This window comes from Saccoglossus kowalevskii, chromosome 4 (assembly GCF_978046115.1).
Source record: "Saccoglossus kowalevskii chromosome 4, keSacKowa6.1, whole genome shotgun sequence".
Taxonomy (NCBI): domain Eukaryota; kingdom Metazoa; phylum Hemichordata; class Enteropneusta; family Harrimaniidae; genus Saccoglossus; species Saccoglossus kowalevskii.
Genome location: NC_140644.1, coordinates 44719979 through 44740688, shown reverse-complemented (window position 1 = coordinate 44740688; position 20710 = coordinate 44719979). Strand labels below are relative to the sequence as shown.

Below are 20710 nucleotides of genomic sequence, written 5' to 3'. Positions count from 1 at the left end.
TGTTTAATTGGATAAAGTTTTACGACTTGGAGGCCATTTTTTCCCTCAAAAATCTAAAAAAAACAAGCTTTTTCTAGCTGTTAACAGCTTTTTCTCAGATATGTGTCATCCAGTTTTGTTCAAAGTTGGTACAGGGACAGGTAATAATTGTTTACAATTGCACATCGCATTATATGTTTAACAAGCTATAAATTGTCTCAGAAAAGCCAAATGAATAAATTTTTACCCCACCCCCTAAAATTGTAACACATCAATTCTGAACATTTAATAACGGAATGTAAATACAGCTCATAATGAATTAATTCACTCTGACACAAACCCAGTTCAATATAAGTTTTTAATTTTTTACTGAGCCGGGGCTATGACATGTCATGTCATGTCTTGTTTTTTTAATTTATAGGACACTCACATGCGTAATTGTTCATATTTGGAATTCACATTTCCTAATATGGTAGGATGAAAATACCCAGTGCAATACCTCAAAATTACGGTGACAGATGTATAATATCTGATAATAAATTTCTTTTTTCTTATGCAGTAAGTCGGAATTTCAGTCCATTCTCCAGTCCAGTTTCTAGTAGTAAACCTATTGTAGTTTCACCAACTAAACCACCTGAGGTGAATCCAGGTAAGGGAGACTTCACATCACACATATACATGTATTACATAAGAATATTCATTTGTTTCATGATTCAGTTCAGGATGGTCGAGTGGCAGCCATTTTAGGGTTAAATATTCGTCAAAACATTTCTGTCATTTCAAAAATGGATTTCAGTAGAGCATGGACATGTTTTATTCAAATTTGGTATGTCCATTATACATATTGGGATCTTGATGCAAATTAAATTTGAAATGGCCAACTAGTGGCCATTTTTAGGGGGATCAAACCAAAGTTTGTAGAGTGCAAACCAAAAACGTGTCAACCTCTACACGTGGTACACATATAAGGCCATAGTGGAGTTACTACACCTCTCAATGTGTTTATTTTCCATGCTTACTCACAGAACTGTTCCAAATAAATGAAGTTGAAATGCTCCCAATAACTAAGGTCAAAATTTATTTATATGACCACAGTGTCCATTCTATGATTGTTGTCAATCATGTCAAATTGTTTTTTAAAATTTACAGATATGTTGTACATGAATTTAAAGAGCAGGCTTGCTTGTCCTTCAATAGTATATTGAAATAGTAATGTGAGATGGAGGCCAGCTTTGTTACGGTGTTGGAATCAAATGTTATACTGATTACTGATACTTTGTGTGCAACTTGTTTTCTGGTTATTGCTGGGAAAGGATTGACCAGCTTTGTTATTAGTCCAAGAAAAGTGTTCCGCTTGGAATGTGTCTGAACCCCTCATTTAATATGCAAGAATGTACCAAGAAAATTGTTTTTGAATCCCGTGTGCGAAGCACAAAAAGGGAGTCTTAGTAGTTAGTGTGTATGTCTGTGTGTCTGTGTGTGTGTGTGTGTCTGTCTGTCTGTTCCACTGATATCTCAAGAACCACACATTAATTTTTGATGAAACTTGGTGCATATATGCTCTGGGCCAATACGCAGATTTGATCAGTTTTAGGTAAAAATATGAGCAATATTAATTACCTAATTTGCATAATGTTTAATCAATTTTTGGCTTTTCCACTGATATCTCGAGTAGTAATCATCACATTTCAATAAAACTTGGTACATACATGTAGATGTCATAGGACACTGCACAGACCTGATAGATTACAGTGTAATATCAGTACATATTAATCACCTAATTTGGATAATCAATTAATATTCAGCTTTTGATATTTCAAGTAGTAATCATCACATTTCAATGAAACTTGGTACATAGATGTCATATGACACTGCACAGACCTGATAGGTTTTAGGGTAATATCAGTACGTATTAATTACCTGATTTGCATAATTAATTAATTTTCAGCTTTTGATATTTCAATTAGTAATCATCACATTTCAATGAAACTTGGTACATAGTTACTTAAGAACTGTGCAGAGACCTGATTAGTTTTGGGGTAAATATTTGTGCATATTAATCACCTTATTAGCATAATTAGTTAATTTTGAGTTTTTCGCCTGATAACTCAAGTACTGATCATCATATTTCAATGAGACTTGCTACATAGATCCCCTAGGACTATGCAGAGACCCGATTAGTTTTAGGGTAAATAATTGTAGATATTAATTGCCTAATTCGCATTATTAGTTAAAGGAGAACTAAATAGAGCCTATTTTGGTGTTTGTATTTATCAAGTTATGTATATTGATTATAAATTTGAAAAAAAAATGATTATCTTCAGAGTTATGATGATTTAAATATGAGAAACCATAAACCTGCGACTTCCGTTTGCGCCATCTTGCCATAAAAAAACGCCCTCATGCAGTATAAACAGGTAAGGTAACAAAGCATGATGACGAAATAGTATCTGATTAAATATAAGCAACTTAGGGAGCCATAGTTGGCTGGACTGTTGAATTGACTTCTAGTCTAGGTTGTTTCGACTTTTACGTTAATGTTATTTACAAGCGTATCATCATACAAACATTATGGATGTGCGATTGATCGAGACAGGCATTTTGTTTTGTTTTTTGTCTAACTGTCTAATAAATGCTGTTTCCAGTAATGCACTGTGCGGCGTGCAAATTATTCAAAGTATGGATGCTGGAGTATGCAATCTTGAGTTCGTAGGTGGTGGTGGAAACATTTTCGTCCATGTATTCACAGGGCTGCACTGGCAAATCATGGGACAATTGTCACAGGAACACCAAGCAAATTGTTCACAGACTTCCGTGTAATTTGAAATAAAACTATCATCCGAACAAGGGGCATCGTCGACGATATACTCTCATCACTCACACTGGACTGATCTGAATCTTCACAGTATACCGTACTTCCCTGATCATAAGTCGGAGGCATGAACATGTAAGGGAAAAGTACGGGATGAGCTTATACTCGAGGACCAACTCAGAAAAGATGATTTTGTTTTGGAGTTAAACACTGTAACCATCTTGCTAACAACGAACAATTATCCAAAAAAATTATTCGTTCACCACGCCGGGCTCGGGAAAATAATACTTATTTTTGAAAAAAATGCGTCATTGATTTCCACGACACTTACAATGAAGAAACAAACATGTTCATTAAAACACACACATTTTATTACAATACGAATTACATACCGTCTGAATTTACAGTGAAATAATGGGTAGGGTCTGCGAGACAAAAGCATTTATCATTATCTTCGTTTTGGTATGTTTTCGATCGTACGCAAACTCTCGACGCAAAACAATTTTCCACCATGAGGTTTTTCAGCACGATTTGACCTGGGAAAAACTTCCTTTGACCTAACAGGTCATGTCTTTCATTAACCAATCAAAATGATGTGTCGTAATGATGAAATTTTCTGCTTATTGACGACGATTTTTTAACGCAATGCGGAAGTGAATTACTGCAATGTTAAAATGCGATCTGTAGCACTGATTGCAACGAAAAAACGATGATTTTTTCTCCTAAAAACTGGCGATTCGCAATTTCCAAAATATAAACGACGGCTAATACCGTAAAAATCATATTTGAGGCCGCAGCTTTAATAGAAGCCGCACCCCTAACCTGAGACATTGTTTCATGTTGAAATTGACAAGTTTTGATCCCAGGAAAAAGTCTGCAATATATGCCGCACCCCAAACTTTCACAAACCAAACAGCCACCACATATTTCAGAAAAAGATATACCATTTAATTTTAAATTAAGGCATAATTTTTCGAACATTTCAATGATTCCTGACGCTTAGATTAGAGTCTAAAAAGTGTTAAATTCTTCTTCAATGCTCAGCTTATCTTTCGAAAACAACTAATTTCTTGATTTAAAAAAAAATCATGCCGTTTTCCCGTCAAAATCAAAGCCAAACGATCGCACTACAACAACGGTAAATCTCTTCCATGTTGCGTTTACCATGAGGTTGCTGAACTACATTAACATATTTAAATGAGCTATGGTAATTTAATCACGTTGGCACTATCCAGCGTTTCGATTGGTTAATTAGTGACTTGACCTATCGGGTCAACAAAACAGTTTCAAGTCACTAAATATGTTTGAACGAACATGGCGGATACCGTATCGGATCGAGCGTTTATATGTGACCAAAATCATTCGCTTGCGGTGAAACCAAGTTGAATTTTCACAACAATTCAACAAATTTATTTTTTGTACGTTATTGTAATCACTACTGAGTAATAATCAGCAATTGTAACACTTTGAAAACAAGTAAGTTATTCACTTGTGTGAAACGCAGCATGACGTTACCGTGATCATTTGCTACTAAGAATGCATTCGTTTTTATTTTGACTTCTTTTAGAATATACTTTTCGTTATCAAAAAAAATAAGAAAATAAATATATATTACATTAAATAATATACTGAGTATTTTTTTTGTTATCATGCGAACATTTTTTTTTTTATTGACTTTTTTTATTTTAATTTCTCCGATGTCTAAGTTACTAGTAAACATGGAATATACAGTCACTCTGCCGGAAGTCGAACATGCCGCAATCAACTGTGTCAGACAGCTGTCTCTCACTTGTGACCTATACCGGTGCTAACAAATTAGTCTATTCAAGAGATTGTAGTATACAGTACCGTAATCTGCAAATGCATACAAATCTATTTGTAGATATTATTTATTGTGCAGTATGTTATACAGTGTGAAATTTCGTTTGTGTACAAGTTTGTCTGTGTGTAAAAATCCTAAAGTGCATTTAGAATTGCAACAAAGTTGCAATCAAGTGTCGTGCATCTCATTAGCATATCATTATCCCTTCTGGCCTTGTTTTTTGAAAAAATTCCCACTGTTACCGAAGTGAATGCTCTAATTAAAGCTGCAGCAAGACTTCACGCATCTGAATATGTCCATTGAAAAAATGAATTTTAATTAAAGCCGCTGCCTCAATTAGGAATTTTACTGTAGTAACCGTGGGTAAACTGAGTGTGGAGGAAGAATTTAAACACATTTCACGGTCGCCAACATCATGTCACATCATTCAAACCCTAGGCCTTTCATGATAGTCTCAAAGTAAACCATGCCCAATAACCAGGTACACGACTTAACGATCACATTTTTGGCTTTTCGAAAGCGACTACTCAAAGAAATATGGATTACTCCAGTATTGCAACATCGGGGTTCATCCTAAGTGAATGACAGAATAGAAAGGATGCGAACCACGTTGTGTACGTTCACCATGCACTCTGAAATTAATGCGAGTTTTCTCATAAAAACTAAAAGCACGAACCAAACTACCATGCCAATCACGATTATTATGAAATGAAACACGCCTTTTACAAATATTTAAAAGAATACGCATACTTTAAAAAATATCTTTAGGGGCTTACGATCGGGGAAGTACGGTACTTTAATGCAATTGGGCTTCCACTCTCAGAATACTGTGGTTCAAACGCATAAGGCTCTAACCCAAGTTTTAAAAAGCACATTGTGCATATAAAAGTTGAGTTTATACTAGTAGTACACAATGCTTGGCAGCATGAACGGCTATGTACAATGGCGTATACGAATACAATCAGATACTAAAACGTCATAGCTTTGAAAAGTACCCGGATGTTGAATATGTTCGTTCGTTATTTATTCCCCTCCATGAATGACCTCCATTGTGTTTAATCGCAAGCACTTCAAATGCCTATCCAAGCTACAGTTAAAAAAACAAAATTAAACCACTGCAATATTATTTTGAATACAGTTTAGAATATACACAACTATAAATTAAGGCCGCATTTAGGTTCGCTTTAATTTTTCCCATGAATGTTCCACTGATTTATAAAGAATCACTAATTGGATCATCACATTTCAATGAACCTAGGACTATGCAGAGACCCAATTAGTTTTTGGTAAATATTTATGCTTATTAATCACCTAATTAAAATAATCAATTAACACTGATATCTTGTATTTATTTATTTGCCATAGATTACAGGTTGTACAGAGAATTAAAAACATACGACAAGAGAGAGAGAGAGTACATTGCGATACAATAGATATTAAAAAAATAATTAAAATAGAATGAGCAACTGATCCATGGCTGGGGTAACAGAAGATAGCAATCGTAATGCTAGACAAGTCTGTTCCCCTGTATACAATTATTTCAATGGGAAAAAAAATACAAGGGTGTAGTATTCCCCTGACACAATTGATTATTACAAAAAATGTTACAAAGACTAGTTATAACAGTAAATAAATAATACATAGAACTAAACATAGAAATACAGATATAAAATAAATAAGGAAATAAATTAATCAATTAACCAATCAAGCAATTAACCACCCAACTAATTAACTAAAAACAAACAACAAACACAACTTTTGATGGATTTTGTGTGACTGGCCGTGGTGTTTGTAAACTTTAGTCGAACTGTAATAGTGTGTAAATTTGCCACAACGTCTAAGTGTGTGATTTGCCATCATCTCTTGTTTACCAACTCATTTAAATACGTTTGTGCCTCAACGAAGACGGAAAAATGATTTCTATTTACTTTGTCTGTTATAAATCAGCTTTATTAGCTTCCTTCGAACTTCCTATTGCCATCGGGAGTATGTTTACCTTCGGCGGTTTAGGGCGTATCAATCTTCTTGTATATATATATATATACATGTATTATATGAAACAAACCCGGAAATGGATGGCAAATCGGGTTGTCTGACCTTGTTCTTGATCGCAGTACGCTTGGCTATGAACTTCCACATACCCATGCTTATGGGAATAGTGCATCGTGGGTAATCCTGTATTGATCGTGGTCAAACAAACATGGCTGCCTTAATGTGTGTTGTTTGACTACATCGCTCATGTTTTTCTTCCTGTCATAGAGTTCTCTGTTTTCTTCAATTTTTTTGATTTCAATTAAACAGCGATCTGGCTGTGGCCATGCATTTAGTCATTGTCGACTGTTTTTTTTCGAATTACTGTAAAATGACTAATTTTCACTGGGGTTTAAATGTTGCTGATTTACCATTTCAGGCATATTCAGTGGGTTTAAAATTTACTGTTTTATCATTTAAATAATGTGTTCTATGCAAAATTTTACATATTCACTAGGTTTTAATTTAGCACATTTTCCAGTCAGTGAAATAAGCAAAATTAAAACCCAGTAAATAATTAACCCCTTTGCAGTAGTTGATTGTCATAGTAACATACGCTAAGTACAATTAAACGTCCCGAGTTGAACAGGAGTCATTTCTAAGGTTCAAAATAAACAAACATGAATATTTAATTTAGTTTAATTCCTTCAGTTAAAAATTGAGTTTCCAAAATGAATAAATATTAAAACGTACCCTCATGTATTTCATTAAAACAAGCTCCTATTTTCCCAGCATCGAGATGGCTCTGCCAACTATTGTGTATATTATGGTTATGTTTTTTTTTAATATGAAATAAATGCCTAATAATGAAAATATAAAATGAAAATTATTTATGATGTGATGTTGACCTAAAAATATAACAATTTCACTTTTGTGTTTTCAGTACAAAGTTCATCTCAGATGTCTTCAATAGCCCTGAAAGGTGGTGGTGAAGGGGGTGAACTTGCTGTTAACAGGTCACCAAGAGGTGAGGTTGCTGTTAATAGGTCGCCAAGGAAGGAAAGGCATGTATTACCAGATGAAGAACGGATAGGCATGAGTAAATTAGAAGATGTTACTGATGTACAGATAATAGCTAGAATGCAGGAAGAAAGTAAGTATTGTGAATTGATTAGATCTACATTACCAAATGGAGTCACTTTGATATAACACTAGCTTGTCACTCATATAAATAAAATATTTAAATTTGAAAATGTACACACTTTAAGGAATACTGAATTGCACATGTTGTACCTATAAACTGTCATGTGAGGCACACACACAGATCATTGATAGAGGGCGCACTCATACATTCTTCTAAAGCTGGTATTGTGCTGTGTTATGTAATGTATTCATTGTGTTTTCATTTGCCTTGTTTTTGATAATTATGTGAGTCATTTATTCTTTTGTTTTTATGTTACTTTGTACTCTGTAATGTGTATAGGTTTACGGAGAGCTAGTCTGAGATCTCTCACCCCACCCCCACGTAGGAGAATATCTTTACCATCAGGAGCTAACAGTGGTGAGTGAGTTAACACAGTGCCAACCCTCAAATTAGTATAGTCATAACTGTTTGTGTTACACTAATATATTGTACTGCTGGGGATTTAACTGGTGTACTTTACTCTTTAATAACTGTATATGCATTACTGTGAACATGTATTCTGATTGAAGCTTTTGACATCAGGTTATACCATTTGAGAAGAGTGATCACTCCCCATCACTCTTGTCTAACACCTTGTTTTACTCATGCTGCCACTGTGTCCTAGCAAACATCAAATATTTTGTGTTTCCTAGCGTGGTAGCAATGCATGATGAGTTTTTTGACCGGATAAAAATCTCATTGATGTAATAGAGTTCAGAAGAAATTAAAGTAAAAGTAGCTGCGATTTTGAACATGTTTTTGTTTAAATAAAAATGTTACTGAAATATTGATTTAGACACTATTCATGAGCAAAGTGACCCTGTCATATAAAATGAGATTTGAGTCAGGTAGTCGCCATTCTGTTGAAATCGGTCTACAAAATTAAGATGCACAACGCACACATTTATGGTACATAAATGGTACATAACATCATCAGGGAAAAACCATCAGAGAGGCTTAGTCTCAGCGCTGACCATTACAAATTGGCACTAATAACACAGGAAAGGTGTTATTGAAAAAAAAATGATAGCTATTGTCGCTTTGATAGTATGATAGGCTGTTACCAAATTAATATGAAGGCTTTGTGTGAATCATTGTAATTCTATTGCAAATACAAGTTAACAAAATCAATTTTTTGACTTCTGCTTAACTTGCTTATATAACCAGTGAAAGTATCACTCTGATTTTGTGTACATGTATTCTTCATTCAGTAAGACGATTCTAATGGTTCTAATATTGCAAATCTGAAGGCAGAATATTTTTCTCTAATTCTGAAATATATGTAGATTGAGTGAAACCTTGAGACAAGTATTACATCACTGCATATGATATTCTCCCAGGTCACACTATCTGGCCAGAAGTGGCCGTCTTTGTGATTTTTACTGTATATATATCATGTTCTATTCAATGCCATTCATTTTCTCAATATTGAACTCTATATACCGTATTTGCCCTCTTAGAAGCACATGCGTTTACATACATGTATACAACTGTATGACATGTAAACAAGGGATTAATGAGTTTGGTATGTCGTAAATGTTTTATTGGAGATGCGCTTCTAATACGGAAAATATGGTATAGCAACAATTGGCATGCATTTTTATGCTGTATTGTTTAGTTTAAAATTAATTATTTTCTTAAACCATTACATTCTATTTGTAAAATTTCCATGTATGGGTTTAAAAATGAAAGAAATTATTGATTGAGTGTGTACGTGGTTGGTATTGGTGTAGTAATGGTTTCATAAAATATCATTATGTAATTCATTCTTCATTAACTTACTAACTTCTTTCAAATATTTAGGAAACTGTATTTCTTAAATTTTGATGTTTTGGTTTTGATAGGTTTAAGACAATCCACTCAGAATTCATCCCCTTCTTCATCACCAAGAAGAGCTCATCCTCAGTCACCTCAGCAATTACATCAACAACAACTTTATCAACAACAACAACAACAACAACAACAACAACAACTCTATCATCAACAACAAAAACAACAACTCTATCAACAACAACAACAAATGCACCATCAACAACAAATTCATCAACAACAACAACGGCAGCATCGAGCACATACTCAGAAAGCTCTTTCACCTAGACAGAGGCAGTATGAGAATGAGTTTGTTGGGGAGGACTATGAACATGAGCAAAATACAGTGGTATTTAGAAGGAGGCCATCTTTAGAAAGAGTCAAGAAAAATCCTGATGGTAATGCTATGAGTTCTTATTACCATACAAATAATGCTGAAATATAGTCGGCTATGTACAACAAATACATAACATTGTCTATATAGAATGGTTGCAATTCTAGCATTGTTTGAAGCAAAGCCCATGAATGGTGAACAATTCATTACTTTCACTGTCATATTGTTTCATACACCAAAACAGAAACTTTATCAGTTACATGTTTGTTGCTGATGATCGTTACAGGAAGTCAAACGTTGAGTCAGTCCAACCTTAAGAAACATCAAACTAATACTGAGGGACACATCAAATACCAATAGAATATGCATTTTCTTTTCAGTTTATTTCATACAATCAATAATATTAAACAAAATGTACAGTAGAACGTCGATTATCCGGACTGTTAGGGGGACATGCTTTTTGTTCGGTTATGCAAACAGTTCGGATATGCGATCTTGTGTGGGCGTGCTCAAGTTCACAGTCTCACGTACACACAAATTCTAACGCACATGACTGTAATGAAATCAAACAATAGTACATGTAGAGTACGTCATTAAAAACATTTTTATTTAATCAGTAATACATTGTATAAAAATGTTGCATGCTGGAATGTTAAAAAATGTTTTAAAATGTCCGTAAAATGTAGCAATAATAAAGTTCCTTTGCTTCTTTCTTGGGAAAACCAAGTCCCGGAACCAAGTGAAGACGGATTTCTCTGAACGATCGTCATAGGCTGTTTTCGTTATCTTTCGTTTCAGTCCTGCGCTTGAATCCATTTTACTGAAAAAATCCAGCAGCTTTTGTTTTGCCTTGATATCGGATATCGTCGATTTACCAACACCATACTCGATAGATAGATTGCTTACGGTTTCGCCATGTTCTAGTCGATTTATAATTGACACCTTCGCGTCCAAATCAAGCACACCTCGTTTGCATTTCACTTGGGGTAGCCATGTCAACGCTAGATAAAAGACGCTGATAAAGTAAACAGGTAAAATGTCGCTTCGTATTCGCTGTGTATATATCGGCTCGATGTTACCAGATTGCTTGGGGATTTTCGAATGGTAAACTGCTACAAGATTTTATTGGATTCAGCAAAGTTTTTAACACCTAGAACGATTGACATAATAAATTGTTGTAAAAATCCAGGTTGGCTACTGTGATCATCGGACGTAAACACATCGATGCTGTGAACCATCAAACGGCCGCCAACTGTGGTCACTGGTTGCCGTTGTCTGCTGATAAACCATCAAAGAGGCACACCAAGGGGTTGTCGTTTCGTCTCTCTTTTTCACTGCACTATTAAACTGGCGTCGCTTCTGTGGCAAGACATCCCAGAAGTTATTTTCTTTCTTTTTTTATTCTGAAAAGGATGTGACTTCTGATACTGGACATTAAAATTAAAAATCAGAAAAAACATGGGATCGGCTCATGGCCGCGTTTCTTTGATGACAGTGGAACCCCGTACAATTTTCCCGAGAAACGTATCTGAACTGCGGTGACTTACAACTTGGTAAAGTTAAGGATTTGACTGTAAACAGTGGAGAAGACATTTGATGAAGTTTGTGTTTTTAGGACATTTTTTATTTACAGTGGAACACTGGTGTGGCGTAATAGGCTTGTCTGAATTTAGGAAATTATTGGGTACTGTAATTCGTTTCATTGTTTGCGCAGACACTGTAAACAATGAACGTACACGTGAAAGATGTCGGATCACATGTTGATAACAGCTTTATTGAAAGGGTTGCACCAGGAAATCACACAAGACGACTGTAGTATTTATTGTTCACAGTTGACTTTTGTATTATACGAAACACAGCCAGACCTGCATACAAACTTTGGGGGACACACAGTAGGTTTGGATAACCGAACATTTCGGATAATCGACATCCGGATAATCGATGTTCTACTGTATATTGTATTGTGTTTTCACTAGTCTTGGATAATGGTTTTTGTGATGTCACCTAGATTTTTTGCATTACAATTATGTTCAATGTAGCCAATTATTATGTCAGAATTTTATGAAAATGTTTTGTCAGAGATCTCGCCATGCTCGTGGCGGTGCCTGACTGGCATTATATTACAACCTTAAAAATGTTGCAGACCAAGACGATTGTTCCATTGTTATTGTAATTATGCACTATCCAGCATGCATCCTACCAGTCATAGAATTTGTAAACAGTAAACCTAGACCCACCATGTAGTGATATTGAGGGCAGCATACATTGCAAGTTACAAAGTAAACATGGACTACAGATTGAGTTCATACTAATACATATGGATGGTTCATAGTGTGTCTTGTCTAAAAGATGCACCAAGCTGTTTTAGGGATAAATATAATTCATATTTGCTGAGTGAAAGGTTCTATCAAAATAAAACTTATCAGAAGAGTGATGTTGCATGACTAGCCAGCAATCAAGACAAGCCGGTAGGCTGGTTGACGATCTGCTCCGCTCAAAATTCAAGCAAGATGTTTTCAGCTGTTGCCATTGTAGGGTATGAACGTGAAGCTAACATCGGTTTATAACTAAAACCGGGCCCCGTATACAAGTTTCGCAAAAAACATTCAGTCTTTAGAAGTTACTTTACTTTATTACTAGGACGTATTCTGCTGTTATATTTATTATTTCCAACTGTTTTGCGATAGTATTTTCTAGATTGAACGCAGCATTTACAGTTCATTCAAAGTTCAAAGTTGCTTTGGGATTATATAGCCAAAATAAAAAGCATGATCATATGAACACTGCTATTACAAGACTGGTAAGTTGTAATAAATTTGGGGCGAAAGTATTCAAAAATCAGTTTTTTGGCTGTTGCCATGGCAGAGGTAGGCCATGAATTTTTTTCCAATTAGTAACGGTACGACCTGCCTGTCAAGTATGAACAAAGTCAGCAAAGCCAATAAAATTACAGAGGAGTTACCCCAACTTTGAGGTCAAATTTCTCAGTAATAAAAATAGACATTAAAAAAAACAATATTAAATTTTTAGTAGAATGAGCCATGTCCATGCTTTTTAATTCTGGAATAATGGGGTGAGATAGGTATTAAAAAATCCAGCTTTTTGGCAGTTGCCTTGGAAACTGTGAGCCAGAATTTGTTTTCAGATTTTACAACCCAATTAGAGTAAAGGTGTGACTTGCCTGCCATGTTTAAACCAAATCGGCACAGCCAAAAAAAAATCACAGAAGAGTTAAAAAGCCATTCCTGGTGAACAGTTACCCCAACTTTGGGGTCAAATTTCTCGGCAATGAAAAAAGATATAAAAAATTCAAACTTAACTTTGTGCCCACACTCAAGCTGAGTAGAATGAGCTATGTCTGAGGTGTTTTATCCTAAATTTGTAGGAGGAGATACATTTGGCGTGAAGCTATTCAAAGATCAGTTTTTTGACTCCCGTGTGCGAAGCACAAAAGGGAGTCTTTGCAGCTACCCTGTCTGTATGTCTGTATGTATGTATGTGTGTATGTCACTTTTTTTGTTCCACCGTTATCTCAAGAACCACTAATCAAATTTCGATGAAACTTGGTACATAGATGCTCTGGGATAATACGCAGAGTTGATTAGGTTTTGGTAAAAACCCATGAATATTAATTACCTAATTTGCATAATAATTAGCTGATTTTTAGCTGTTCCATGACTGTTCCACTGATATCTGAAGAACCACTCGTTGGATTTTGATGAAACTTATCACATGGATGCTCTGAACTAATGCGCAGATTTGATTAGTTTTGGGTAAAAACCCATGAATATCAATTACCTAAATTGCATAATGATTAATCAATTTTTGGCTTTTCCACTGTTATCTCAAGTACTAATCATAACATTTCAATAAAACTTGGTACATAGATGTCATATGACACTTCACAGACCTGATAGTTTTTAGGGTAATATCAGTACATATTAATTACCTAATTTGCATAATTAATTAATTTTCGGCTTTTGATATTTCAAGTAGGAATCATCACATTTCAATAAAACCTGGTACATAGTTACTTGAGGACTGTGCAGAGACCTAATTAGATTTTGGGTAAATATTTGTGCATATTAATCACCTTATTAGCATAATTAGTTAATTTTCAGCTTTTCACCTGATATCTCATATCTCATCACATTTCAATGAGACTTGTGACATAGACCTTCTAGGACTATGCAGAGACCTGATTAATTTTGGGATAAATTGTGCATATTAATTACTTAATTTGCATAATTAGTTAATTTTTTGCTGTTGCACTGATGTCTAAAGAACCACTCATTGGATTTTAAAGAGTACGCATCATCACATTTCAATGAACCTAGGACTATACACTATATTAGTTTTTGGTAAATATTTATGCTTCTTAATCACCTAGTTAACATAATTAATTAATACTGGTATCTCAAATACTGATCGTCTCATTTGAGTAAAATTTGGTACATAAATGCTCTAGAACAATAGACAGCCTGATTAATTTTGGGTTAAAATCTGTTATATTAATTCTCTAATTAGTATAATAATTAATAATTTTTTTGTTCTAATCACATTTCAATGAAACTTGGTACATAGATGTTACATTGTCCAGACCTTATTAGTTTTAAACTTAAATCTGTTCATATTAGTTACCTTATTTGTATAAGCTTTTCCATCAATATCTCAAGTTCAAGTCATTTTTAATTAATTTTTAATGTGTCTCCAATACTCTCAACACACGGGAGTTCTTTCTAAGCTTTCTTTGATTTGCTGTTCCTATAGCAATGGTGGGCCAACAATTTTTTTCTCATTTTTCCTAATAACTAGGCTGAAGGTGTGTGACCTACCTGCCAAGTTTGAGCGAAATCGGCCAAAAAAATCACGGAAGAATTAATACGTAAAAACACTGGAAATTACACACACACACAAAAGTGGTTTTAAGGGCAATCCTAGCGGGGCAGATCGCCAACATAACTGCTTTTTCGTTCAATTATCACTGTTTTTTTATCTACTTTAAGAGCAATCCAGTTTCTCGCTCCGCTGTCGAATTTGCTGAGCGGAGCGAATCATATGAGTGATTGTCCGTCATCCGCATCAACTTTTTAGTTTTGTGTTTTGTGTATTTGCACCTTGGGTTAGATTTTTTCTTTTTGGTGAATATTTTTGTAATTTTTGGTTAAAAACTGATAGTTTCTACTACTTGCTGCAAACAGCAAGTCCAATTGCTTTGATACTATACATATAAGTACCTTATGTAGACCTCTCTCAGCTTTGTTCATTTTGTGATGATATATTCAATTATCTAATTTTAATGAATATTTTTGGCATTTTTTGTAAAAAGTGATGTTTTCCACTTGTTAAAAACTGCAAGTCTGATTGCTTTGATATTACATATATTGGTACTACATGTGAACACCTCAGATTTGTTCATTTTGTGATGATATATTCAATTATCTAATTTTAATGAATATTTTTATAATTTTTTGTAAAAAGTGATATTTTCCATTTCTTGTTAAAAACCGCAAGTCTGATTGCTCTGATACTATACATATAGGTACCTCAGGTAGACCTCTCTCAGATTTGTTCATTTTGTGACATCTTCAATTCTTTAATTGAAATGTGCATTGCTAACAGCCTGGCTATCTCAGCTGAAAGACTGCTTGTTAGCATAGTTTGCCAGTGATAACTCTTGTCCATTCGCAATAATTTTTTTTTTTCTATTCATAGGGGACGTCAAAAGATATAGTTTGGGTGCTTCCCTCTCCAACCACCATGCAATTACACCGGATGATTTAGCTAATTTAAATATTGCAGGTTAGTCTTTTATCCCATTATATTGACGGGAAAAATAGTGCCATTCAAAAGTTTCTCTTGTAAAAATGTCCTGTCCTTCCAAAAAAGGGACATTCTAGGATATATATTGATATATTTCTTTAAAAATAGTTAACACTTTGTTTTTAATTTTTTGCCATTAAAACTTAGCATGTTGAAATATATCTAAGTGTAGGTTGTTATTTTCGATTTTTTCAGACCAACACAATAGGCAGAGGTCATCACATAGTGGAGGAGGAAGAAGACAGCCACCATCACCACCCCCAACTGCTACGTCCCATCCGCCATCCCCACCCCAACCTGCCCAGTACCACCCTCCAATCCCACCCCCACATGCTCATCCTCAATTATATCTCCAGCATGAAGAAAATCATATCCATGATTCAAGACTTCGGCAACCTTCGCATGTTTCTCATCTAAAAGCTCCTTCACCTACCAAGTTACGAACAAGTTCACCTCATCGTAGCGGTATACCTGTACGCAGTGGTGAACTTTCACCCCAGCGTAGTAGTTCATTACCCCGACCTGTATCAAGTCATGGTAATCTACACAAGTCACGTAAAGGTCAACCCACTAATCATAGTAGAAGGTAGGTGCATGTATCTACCATGCATGAATTGGGCAATCTCACAGTGTCTGATTACAGTGTCAGTTCACAGGGTACTTTTCATTTGATGAAAGCAATGGCAACATTTACTTACATCTTTTATCAGGGCAGGTTTTATTAATCATTGCATGGTACACTGAAGTCTTATATTTATAAACCCAACTGTTTTCATTTAAAATTAGTCTTGTTATTCTGAGAAACACCCCACATCAATCAGATGGAACATAGAACATTCTATGTCACTGGATGAGCTCATACAATGTGTAACTGTTTGGGTTTATAAATATTTATTTTAAAAATAATTTATAATGTTACCTGCCTTTGCCGACTTCAGTGTACATTACACAACACTTTGTTGCCATTTACAAACATTACATTTAAGTTAGTTATGTATTTTTAGTTCAATTCTGTTTTGTTTTGTTTTTGTTTTTTTCCCAAAGTCTAGTATAAGTATTTATGACTTGATAGGCATTCTGAATTTCTTTTTGGCTAGTTTTAATCTCACTTGTAGATAGATCATTGGCAGGCAGCTCTGGTACATATGACTTTTATAAGTGTACATTTAGGTATTTTAAAAACGCCATCTGTCTTCTCCACTCATTTCATTAGTTTATTCACTTCCACTAAATGGATAAAATCATAAATCAATAATTCTGTTTGACACATTGAAAATAGTTTGTAGTGCATGATGGTTTCTAAATTACACAAGCACTTTTTACCTTGCTCGTAACATCAAAGATGGAAGGGAAAGGTATATTAAGGGAAAAATTTCTGTCCAGCGTTGTCGTCATCGTCGTCGTCGTTGTCGTCTTTAATAATTGTTATTGTGTGCACAATGACTTTACTAATTCTATTCCAAACTTTATCAAACTTGGTCTGAGTATGAACGACAGATGTCCTGTATGAAAATATCATGCAAAAATTGAGAAAATTTGTTAAAATATTTTGGCTGTTTCTACTTGACTGATCACTGGTGATACACATTCAAAGGTCACTGATCTCAGTGGAAATATGCATTGTTGCATGTGTTCAATGAAGCAAATCATTTATCTTGTAATAATATCCTTGGTAATGTATCTCCTGAATCCCATGGGAATACTAGACTGGGTTTTAAGACCAACTCATGGAAAGAGTTTTTGAACAGTCTGATACACATTTGCAAACCTACCAATAAAATCTTTACTAAAAACAAGATGTCAGAAAATCAATATAAGCACTCCTATGAATTGGGTGCCAAACTTTGATCAAGATCTGAAGCTAATAGAAAATCTGTTTAGTCTAAAGTTATCAAATCAAAAACAATACATAAAAAGCAAAACATTGGATCCACATTTTGAAAAGGAAATTGTACTCAAAAATATGTATTTTGTTTTTGACAATAAGTTCATTCGACAAATGAAAATTCACAGAAATTTGTTTCAGCTATTAGAACAGAATGATAGAACTTTTATAATACTAATTTAAAAATGCACTTCAAAAACAAAGATTGCAGTGTTTGAAGATGTAGATTCTCAGGAGGCAACAGTACTGTTGACTTCTCCCTCCACTGGACACTAACTATTTAAGTTGATTTGCAAAGAAAGCAGAGCTTGCAACATGATAGCTATTCATAGAGGTTTTTTTTTTTTTTTTTTTTTTTACTTTTCATATAATACAGTAGTCACACAATGAATATAATAAGGCAGTTGATATTTGTCTCAGTGAATCATTAATTTTTGATAGACACCTGTACAAAATACTTGGACAAAAGCCAGCTAAGATTTTCTGTTATCTTGTATGTTTTATGAATCTATTCACGTCTAAATGCAGCACTTTTTTTCTAAGATGAGGCATTTGTTTTTATACTAAAATATCTGAATTACTTTGAATAAAGCTGGAAATTATGTCCCTTAAAATAATTAAACAAATTAGACACCACTGCTTTTGTATGATATTTACATCTATCAAGGACATTGCTTTCCAACTGTTGTTTTAACCCCATAACTTGTTTGTATTCAAAATTAATTATAACAATGCGTTTTCATATTGAAACAAACTATGATAAAGGGAATAATATTATATAACAAAGGGCAAGGTCACCAGAGTTCAACTATGTTTTTGAGCCATTCTACTGTCATCACAACAAAATATGTTCATTTTTGTTACATCAATATGTAATGAGATAGTCAGGGAACCTTGTATATACATATTTCTATGTGTCCATCTAGTATTTCTGTAATATCCTTCTGTATCTCATTTGTAATTTTACATAAATTGTTTCTCATCCAATTAAATGGCTTCTTACATTGATAATCATGTGCAACAAACAAAAATCTTTTCTTTCAAATTTCTTAATTTCTTCTGTAATGATGTGCAATTATGTGGTGATAATATAATATATGGTGATCAGTTCTACTAAAATAAATTCTGTATCGCTTTTTCCCCTCACAGCACTTCCATTCCAAGACAAGCAGCAAATGCAAACAGAATAAGAGATGAAACTTGGAAAGAAGGATGTTTTTAGATTCACTTTGCAATGTACAATGCTCATTTTATTCTCACAATGTGTGACCTGTTTGCTACCCCTAAGTCTTAGTGTATGTATTTGATGAATTACAAATTGTGTAATGTAGCTGTGTAATGTGGGATAGCTAATTGATGAGTCACACACCTTCTGGGCATGCTTTAAATGGTATGAATTTCTTAGCTGTGTAATGTGGGATAGCTAATTGATGAGTCACACACCTTCTGGGCATGCTTTAAATGGTATGAATTTCTTTCTGGAAATTTGAACTAGCCCAGAATTTAATAATTCATCTAATATGTTTGAATGAGTAATGGAGCATTCATTTAAGAAATCTCGCAGAGAACATGTTAGCTTATCAAAATTGTCACTGGCCAGAATACAAACAATTGATTTGAAATCCCTATTGGCCAACCAATTATAATTTTCTATTTACTCTCTCTTTATACAAATCTAATTTTATGACATTTTATTACAACCACTGTTGGGTGAGTGAGAAATGATGTACAATATTTAACAAAGCCAGCGACCAAATCAAGCTATTCAAAAACTGATAAGGATTTCACTATTATCATTAGTTTTGTCTACAAGATTTGTTGACTGATTTTTGCAATATTCATTCACTGTTGGTGGGCAAGTTACCACTGAATGTAACTTTGGCTGAAAGTTTTCTGTCACCACACTTTGTGTCTGGATGTAATAAAAGTAACAAATTGCAGAAACTAATACCATCTAGCAAAATCTGTCAGCTCCACATTTTCTCGGTCTAATACATTTCTGTTGAAAACTAAGTTGATTGTTAGTGGTAGATTCCTTCCCACTGTGTGGAGTGGTCTCTACAAAGTACAAGTATATGTAGTAACAAGATAATTTATTTGATTACTTTTTACTCCTGCGTGCTAAGGGTATAAGAAGTAGTCATTGTGTATGATGTGTGTCTGTTCCATTGATATTTTAAGAACCACTCATCGAATTTCAATGAAACCTGTACAATAGCTCTGGGAACTTTTTGGTTGAAACATATGCATACTAATAAACTCAATGTAATATCAACAGATTTTATTTGTACATGTGTCTGATATCTGTGCATATATTTCCAGGTATAAATTTTGAAGCACTTGTTGATAAATTCATTACATTCGTCTCCACACAGTGGTGATATTTGTGTACAAGAATATGCTAATTTACATAGTTGACATACCTGTTTCACCCCCCAATTACAGTTGTATTTCAAAAAACACTATTTTATTTTTAATCAATTCATTCCAATTTACTTGATAATCCCATTAACTTGTTTAACTATCTCATTTGAATTTTGTATAATGTATGTTGAATTATTTGCCAGATATGTTTTAAAATGCTAATACAATTATTATATTTGACCTTATTTTTAGAGAATGTCTATGCATTGTTTCAATAATTTTTTAAAGACTTCAAGCCCATACACATGGGTGATCTTTTCATGGAGCACATTGCCTACTGATATCATTTTGACTATACAAAGATGCATTCAACCTGCAATACAGGTATACATATGGTGTCCTGTGTTAACTGTCTACACAAATCTATTCTGCTTTTATTGGTCACTAAGTTTTGCTTTTCTGATTGTGTTGATAACCCAGATATCAATGTTCTCTTTGTTATTCAGTTCACTATTGCTGACTGGTGCATTTTATTGCCAAGATCTTTGCCATTTTAGTCGTAAAGTTTGCAATGCAGTTTATATATAATAAATAAATGCATTGATTCAGTGAAAAATAAATATTCATAATAACCAACTGATTGATGACAATGGATCGGGGGGGGGGGGTATCTTTTAACAAATTCATAAATATTTGTGCCAGCTACGATTAAGAATTTGTATCATATT

At 34.1% G+C, this 20710-nt stretch overlaps 1 protein-coding gene across 1 annotated transcript in view; it reads left to right on the top strand.

Annotated features, from left to right (window-relative positions):
- Nucleotides 1-19897, top strand: part of LOC102804587 (uncharacterized) — a 45209-nt gene extending 25312 nt beyond the window's left edge. Inside the window, exons 3-9 of the mRNA XM_006815225.3 lie at nt 539-628; nt 7528-7737; nt 8068-8145; nt 9612-9974; nt 15626-15712; nt 15929-16319; nt 18768-19897. Coding sequence (XP_006815288.2) covers nt 539-628; nt 7528-7737; nt 8068-8145; nt 9612-9974; nt 15626-15712; nt 15929-16319; nt 18768-18840 — 1292 coding nt within the window. The 3' untranslated portion in view covers nt 18841-19897. The remainder of the gene's footprint in view (nt 1-538; nt 629-7527; nt 7738-8067; nt 8146-9611; nt 9975-15625; nt 15713-15928; nt 16320-18767) is intronic.
- Nucleotides 19898-20710: the final 813 nt, after the last annotated feature.